The sequence below is a fragment of the Alosa alosa genome, chromosome 13 (assembly GCF_017589495.1).
Source record: "Alosa alosa isolate M-15738 ecotype Scorff River chromosome 13, AALO_Geno_1.1, whole genome shotgun sequence".
NCBI classification, from domain to species: Eukaryota; Metazoa; Chordata; class Actinopteri; order Clupeiformes; family Clupeidae; genus Alosa; species Alosa alosa.
The window spans coordinates 5,699,383-5,706,923 of NC_063201.1; the positions used below are offsets into that span (position 1 = coordinate 5,699,383).

The window sequence follows — 7,541 nt, forward strand, 5'->3', positions numbered from 1 at the left end:
AGTGGGGATGACCCCACTTATCTGCAGTTCAGGAGAGTGACGGCAGTGGAAAAAGAGTTGTTCTTGTGTCTGGTTGTTTTTGTGTGCAGGGATCTGTAGCGCCTGCCAGAGGGGAGGAAGTTAAAGAGTGTGTGTGCAGGATATGTGGAGTCTTTGGTGATGGTCTCTGCCCGCTTAGGTCCCAGAGTACAAGTCCTGGAGGGAGGGCATTTTGTTTCTCCTCTCCTGCAGCTCAGTGACTGTCGAGCAGGACAACAGCAATATGTCATCGACTGGAGCAAAGGGAGGTGACTGGGAGCTCCTTAAGAGCATGAGCAGCTCATCCATCTTCTCCTCAAATGCATCCATTCGCTGTGCCATGCGGTAATGGTTGTCCTTATTGCTATGGAAAAATGGATGGTGTTAGTTGTAGTTGTTAAATGCATTATACACTTGCATATGTGAACAAATGAAGGAGTCTTCTTACCTCTTATTTCCGGCTTCCATGGCCAAAGCCACCTCCCACTGTGTGTGATGAGTCACTTGTGCTGTTTACAACAACAAAAAAGTTAGTTACTCTCAAGTTCCTGGTCATGAAATTGTATTTACTTGGAAATGGAAAATTCAAAGACACTGTACCTTCAACTGGGTCCCAAGATGAAGTGGCAGGCGTTATAATAGACCCATCCAGCTCTTGGCAATGAGCTGGTTGCCTGTGTGGTGTTGACTCATCTAAAAAGAAAGTAAATATGAATATTGGTCAGTTCATTTATGGTAGGTTTCTTGCACATGACATTTGCAAACGATAAATCTATGCTGTTACATTAAACAATCGCTAAAAAGAAAAACTCACATGCAGGTGGTGGAGGCAGTGACATCTGCTGACCTAAAAAAAGGCAGGAAGAGACAAATACATCAGAACAGCCACATGATATGCACCAGGTTAATAAACATGAATGTCAGTAGTTCCATGTTAGGAAATATGACTCAACTGGTTTCTTAAATACATGTTAACTTACAGACAGGGCTTCCAGGCACACGCACCATCCTGGAATGCTTTCTTGCTTGCGGAACGGATTCATCTGAAATAAAAGACCATACAATCTGCACTGATTGCAAAAAGAATATTTGAATTGTGTAAATAATGTAGTCTGTATTTAAGAGGTCTTACCATCACGTGACCCTGCACTGCCTTTTGTGGACGCTCGCATCTTCTTCATCCTCAATGCATATTCCATCCGCTGATGCTTTACTTAAAAATTCAGCTAGCTAACGGTTGTATCCAAAACAAAGAAAATGGCGAAGAGAAAAAAAGATGAACGAAAACACTTTAATTGTTATTGTTGATGTGCGCTTGCTGTAGGCTAGATCAGGAAAATGTCAAAAAGGAAACGTCAGTGGCCACAGCTTGCGAGCGCGAACACAAGCGGGCTGAAATGGGAAAGTTTCCATCCGAAGACTGATCCTGAAAACGCGAAATGAACTGCCCGTTATATATCGCACACTGCAACGAGTTAGTATTGCTGTGTTAACCCTGTTCGGTTCCACTTGCATATGAGACATCTTTCTCACATATGAAAAATATAAAGACAAACCTCCGCTCAAGTTTAAGGGCAATTCCGCGCAAAACTGTCACATCCATAACGCCAACACAATGCCATGGTTTTAGTTGATGACAGCCTCAATTCTTGCATGAAACTTCACCTCACTGAATATGAGCCAGCCAGACTCCAAGGCCATCACCAAATCTAATCTCTGGTACAGTAGGCCTAATGTTCAATTTCGCCAATGACATGTCTTGAAAATTGAGTGTTGTGTTGTTAACTATGATGTTACTTTGCATACCAAAAGAACAATGGGAAAATAGTAGTGATGGGGACGAGACCGCCTATGCCGAGTCGGAGTCAAGACCGAGTCTTTGAAGGGTCGAGACCAAGTCGAGACCGAGTCTGTTGGTTTTGAAATACAGTCGAGTCCGAGTCAAGACCGAATCTTTGAGGAAGCAAGTCCGAGTCGAGACCGAGTCCTTTAGGAGTCGAGACCGAGTCGAGACCAAGACCATAAATTATTTAATATCACCCCAGTTAATAATCAACAGTTAGGCCTACAGACTAAGCTAGATTGGGAATTGTTTAGAGGAGCAGTCTTAATGTCTTAATATGGTCTATGTTTTCACCATCATTAAAAAAAAATCCCTACCACATGCATCATCTTTTGCCTATTTTTCTAAATTGCTTCAACAGTGCTGCTCTGTCATCAACATGTTAAGCCCTCCCTGACTTTTTTTTATCATAGTTAAGACATGCAGAGCAAATTAAAATTTTCTAGTGGTATAAATTAGTAGGCTTAGCTACTTTATAACATTTTCCAATATTTTCCAATTTTAAACATTTTGACAATACACTAGAATTCAGTATCTTTTAAAACTTTATTCCCCCATAACACACATAAACATTACACCCCCCTCCCCTTCCACAAACACACACACCCAAATACACACACACACACACACACACACACATCACACTATGTCACACTGCTGTTAACAAATATTCTATGTTATTAAACCCACCCCAGTCCCCAAAACATGAACATGTATTAGGGAGAATAAATATTGAACCCATGCTAAAGTTGACTAAAAAGAGGAATTCCTCTTTTTAGTCAACTTTAGCATGGGTTCAAATACTTATTCTTCCCACTGTATATCTTTTAAACACACGGCAGGCAAGAACAAACTGCGCCTGAGATGGGACCGATGTGGTCTCATAATGAACACTCTAAAAACAAGTGCAACAGGCACTGAAGACAGGTCTTGGTCCCCCTCCCCATTACTGGCCACTAAACCATTTCCTCAAATCCCCCCAACTCCCACCCAACACCCCACATCCAAACCATTTAGCCCCACCCCCCCTGACCCCACATCCCCTGAACTCACACAGACACACACTCTTCATTTAGCACCCCACATCCCCTGACCCCACATCCCCAGCACCCCACATCCCCTGACCCCACATCCCCTGAACTCACACAGACACACACTCTTCATTTAGCATTTTTTTCCCCAGCTTCCCCTCAATCCCCTGAACTCACACAGAATTTTCATTTTACTCTTCCCCAGGTTGCACTTTAGAAAAATCAGAGATGAGAGCAAGCTGTGCCTGAGGCGGGACCGATGTGGTCTCATAATAAAACCACCTCGACTAAAAACACGTTCAACGGGTGCTGAAGACGCCGGCACAGCCAACAGTTTCATGGCCAGCATGTGGATTTGGGGAAAACGCTCTTGGTGTTTGGCCCAAAAGTAAAGAGCATTCTCAATGTCTGTGTCTTCAACAGTCTCAAAGTATTTTGCAACCTGCGTAGCAACTAGGGCTGCACGATTATGGCCAAAATGATAATCACGATTATTTTGATCAATATTGAGATCACGATTATTTATCACGATTATTAATTAATTTTAGTGACAAAAATATTTTTCCCCATAAACATATTGGACTTGCTATCTGGCTCACCCAAATTCTTCCCCTCACATTTACTCCCCAAAATTACTGCAAATACAGATTGACTGTGACTTCCAAACTTCCAGCTTGCTACTTTGTTAATATTTGGGGAAACGTTAACGGCAACACAGTAATTACAAAGTATTAAGAAATACTGTTAATTTGATGCTTTTTAATTCATTTATAAATGGTGCACTGTCAATTTAAGACCCTTTGCCAGATCCACTCAATAGCCTATGGCTAGTGCTGTGCCCACTCAGTTTGTAAATGGTCAGTAATGGGAACTGTTACCATTGCGCTCTCTCTCGTGCACGCTCAAATGCTTTCCCAATTAAATGGAGTAGCATAACGTAGTTAGATCTGCTGCAATGGAGATACTATGTATCTCGATGTAACAAGATGTTTTGACATTGACATTGTAAACGTTCTTTAGGAAGAGTGTAAAGCAGTTTGCAGTAGCCTGGGAAAAAATAGCTAGCTATGATAACCTAATTATATGCTTGGCAGGCCGGATTAAAGTGTGGCGGGCCGGATCTATGATAAACTAATAAATGCTCGGGCGGGCCGGATTAAAGTGCGTGGCGGGCCGCAGTTTGGACACCCCTGGTTTAGTCATTCGTTGATATGTAAAACACTGACGTGTAGGCTACAATTTCATTATTGTTCACTCGTTTTGAGTAGGCTGTGTCTTGAAACGCATATGCATTGTAGGTTGCACATGTAGCTTATAAAATACATGAATATAATTCACGGATCCCGTCGTTAGCTCAACTCTTATTATAGGCTATATCGGAGGAAGCAAACAGACTAAAAGTTAACGTGATAAAAAGGCATGTGTGGTTTCATGTGATGTGTTTCACGGTATGAGTTGAGAGCCCTGCTTTGCTTAAGTTGTTGGTTAACTCCACTTGCCTGAAATCCGAAATATTTTCGAACAACGGATGATCCGTTTTCGAGGGACAAGCTCTTGGCCTGCTGTGCCCCACATTTGATTTTTGATCGTCGTTTTTTTTGTATAGTCTAACTAGCCTACTAATAGTTACATAATGCTACTAGTCCACAGTGCATCCAAACTGAGCATTGCATCAGGCTGAGCAGTGCAGGGAACAGTTGTCATTGGTAGGCTGCATGCAGGCACATTGTTTTGTAGCGGAGTGTTCTATGGGTTGCCAGGTTGGTTCAATGGGTAGAGCACGCATTTTTAATATCGCTCGATCACGCAAATTTGATCGTGGGAATCCAAAATCGTGATCGTGATTAAAATTCGATTAATTGTGCAGCCCTAGTAGCAACACATGTTTGCTGCCCTGTGCTGCGCTTTTTGAGAGATTTGTACCTCGACAGCATGCGACCACATTTCTTTGGTGGGGAGTCTTCATCCTCTTCCAATGTGCCGTCCAAGTCATCTTGTTCTCCTCCGTATCTCTCAGCACATTTCTCAACCTCTGCAACCAGTGTTTCTGTGAGACATGAGGGCATGAGCACGTCATATCAAATGTTATGTAAACTAGAGATTATGATCACGCTGTGTTATGTTAAACATGTTAAATGTAATCTTGGAATAACAACACTGTTGTAGGTTATTACCCTTGCACTCTGTGGTAAAATGTAATACACCCAGTTTAATATGTTCTGGTAAGCAAATATGATACGAATTTACAGTAAGTTTTCATACATCAGTTTATGTACTAACCTTTCAGTGATTTTTTCAGGTCCTCTCTGTATCGCCTCTGGTATGCTGCACCCTGCTTGCACGTCACATCGAGATCCACCCAATTTAGGCCAAACTGTGGGTCCAGCATTGTGGAAAGGGTGTAGATTTTGTTGTTGAATGGCTCCTCCTTCCCAGTTTTCCCAGCCATGTCAAACTGTTCAAAAATCCCCTGGAAGCGTTTTTTCAGTGATCCGTGTAGTGCCCTTGCGATGGGTCTACACAGGATATGAGTTGTTTCACATTTTATTAAATGGGTGTTCAGGTCAAGAACAGTCGGCACAATGATGCTGATAGTTACAACTTTTTCCCCCTCTGTTAAGTTAGTAGCCTCAGCAAAAGGAGTAAGAATTGAGGTTAAGTCTCTGAGTTGGTTCCACTCACGTGGCGTGAAAACAACTTCTGAAAAGTCGTTAAGGCACATTTCGGTCAATGTTTTGTGATCCAGAGAAGTCAGTGCTTGTAGCTGTTTAAATGTACTATTCCATCTGGTGTTGTTCGCTGCAGGTACAGTTTTTGTTGTTCCACATGTGCTTTCAAATGTGTCTTTGAAAGCCGAGCTGGTGTGCAAGAGGGTAGAAAAGCGAGATGCTTTAGCAATGGCAAGACTAATTGATTTGACCTCTTTCATTCCATCTGAGACAACTAATTGAAGAGAATGGGCAAAACAAGAAAGCCTCTCCCCTGATAGCCCAAGTTCTGTGTCCTCATCAGTGTCCTCCCATAACTCCTCATCATCAAGGTCATCCTCGCTTTCTGTGTCAGAGGCTTGCTGCAGGGGCATTTGCACTTTGAAAGCGCATTTCATGTTGGCTGCATTGTCTGTTATATTATAACAAACTTTTTGCGCGATGCCATATTCTTCAAGTATTTCCTCAAAAGCATCAGAAATCCTCTCACCGCTGTGCCGTCCTGTAAACCGTCGGCATTCAAGCAGGTACGGTTCAAGGACACAGGATCCATTAGAGCAGTGTACTGCATGCGCAGTGACGCCAAGAAAGGACCGCAGTCTGCGGTCAGACCAGATATCAACAGTTACAGAGACAGATGGTTGACTCTGCAATCTTTCAACAATAGTCTGCTTCACTTGGTTCACCAGTACTGGGATTCTTTTCTCGGAGATAGTGCTTCTCGAGATGGGGGTGTATTTTGAGTCCATGACTTTCAGAAATTTTCTAAAGTAACAATTCTCCACCAAAGCCAGAGGCAGTGCACAGCCAATTACCAAGTCCTTAATGATGGATGCATTAATTGCTTGCTGCCGAGGGATTTAGAACTGTAGACCTAAAACATTGGAGAAGCATGCAGATACTGATGGTTGTGCAACGTCAGTTTGGTCTTGTGCTGCCTTGTACTCCAGGAACCTGTAAGAGAGAGGCAACATCCACAAATTATTATATATCTATTATATATCAGCATGTTTTAAAATTCATAATGTTCTCTATTATAAACTATTAATTGCAAAACTATATACGTATAATTTATACGTTTTAAAGGTATAAGCTCTCTTACTGTCTGTTGGAACTAGGTCACCTTCATTTCTAATCCAAAATAGCCTAGGCCTAGCCTAACACATGCAAGGTGATTTCCACATTCCTGATGTGAAAGAAAATGACCAAGGACAGCATATTATTAATATTCAAAATTTGTAATATTTAAATTTGTAACCACCTGTAGCGACCTAGCCAGCCCACAACTCCTTTCACTGCAGAGCGATCTTAATGGTGGAAATTATATTAGGCTACCTACTCGAAATTATCAGCCTATGTCTACATACTGCTGAATGTTGTAACAAAGGCTTTACTGTATGTAACAATATTAATGTAGATTAACAATTAAACAAGATGCAGATGTTGTAGATCTTGACTCATTTTAATAATCAACAAAATGTATGTGGACATTAGAGGAAGCAGTCTCTCTTGTTGTCTTACACACAAGCACTAAAATAACCTCCCTATGTAGCCTAATAATATATAATTCAAGTAATATTCAACTCCACACGACACTGAGTGCCCTAATCAAGACAACTAAAGTGTGTAGCTCAGACGAACAACTAGCTAATGTATTTTGCCCTTGCTCTTGTGTGTGTGGCTACAAGCTCGGCACATAGATAACGTTTCCCAAGAAATTCTCCGAAATTCTCTTCAAAGCTTTACTTAAGACTCACTGTAAAACTGTATAGCAGATAAACAAAATATATCTTGGTATTCGTTTCCTGAGTGCATTTACGAGACACGTTAACATTGAATAGAAACCGATTGGTTAGCTTAAAGCTAACGCCTATGGAGAAATCCATATAGATGCTAACGGTTAGCATTCACAAACGAACTAAGTTGAGTAGCTAAATGGCC

At 41.7% G+C, this 7,541-nt stretch overlaps 1 protein-coding gene across 2 annotated transcripts; it reads right to left on the reverse strand.

Moving 5' to 3' along the window:
• Nucleotides 1-508: 508 nt before the first annotated feature.
• LOC125306356 lies at nucleotides 509-6,436 on the reverse strand. 2 transcript variants are annotated; one of them, XM_048261675.1, is made up of 6 exons: nucleotides 5,173-6,436; nucleotides 4,816-4,939; nucleotides 999-1,248; nucleotides 833-865; nucleotides 619-711; nucleotides 509-527 (listed from the first exon to the last, which is right to left on the reverse strand). In XM_048261675.1, the coding sequence occupies exons 1-3, from the start codon at nucleotides 6,347-6,349 to the stop codon at nucleotides 1,245-1,247; spliced, it is 1,305 nt and encodes a 434-aa protein (XP_048117632.1). In that variant the 5' UTR covers nucleotides 6,350-6,436; the 3' UTR covers nucleotides 509-527; nucleotides 619-711; nucleotides 833-865; nucleotides 999-1,244. The 2 variants fall into 2 exon arrangements, with proteins under 2 accessions (XP_048117632.1, XP_048117631.1); XM_048261674.1 differs by lacking the exons at nucleotides 509-527; nucleotides 619-711; nucleotides 833-865; nucleotides 999-1,248 and having other exon boundaries at nucleotides 3,878-4,939.
• Between the last annotated feature and the right edge of the window lie 1,105 nt (nucleotides 6,437-7,541).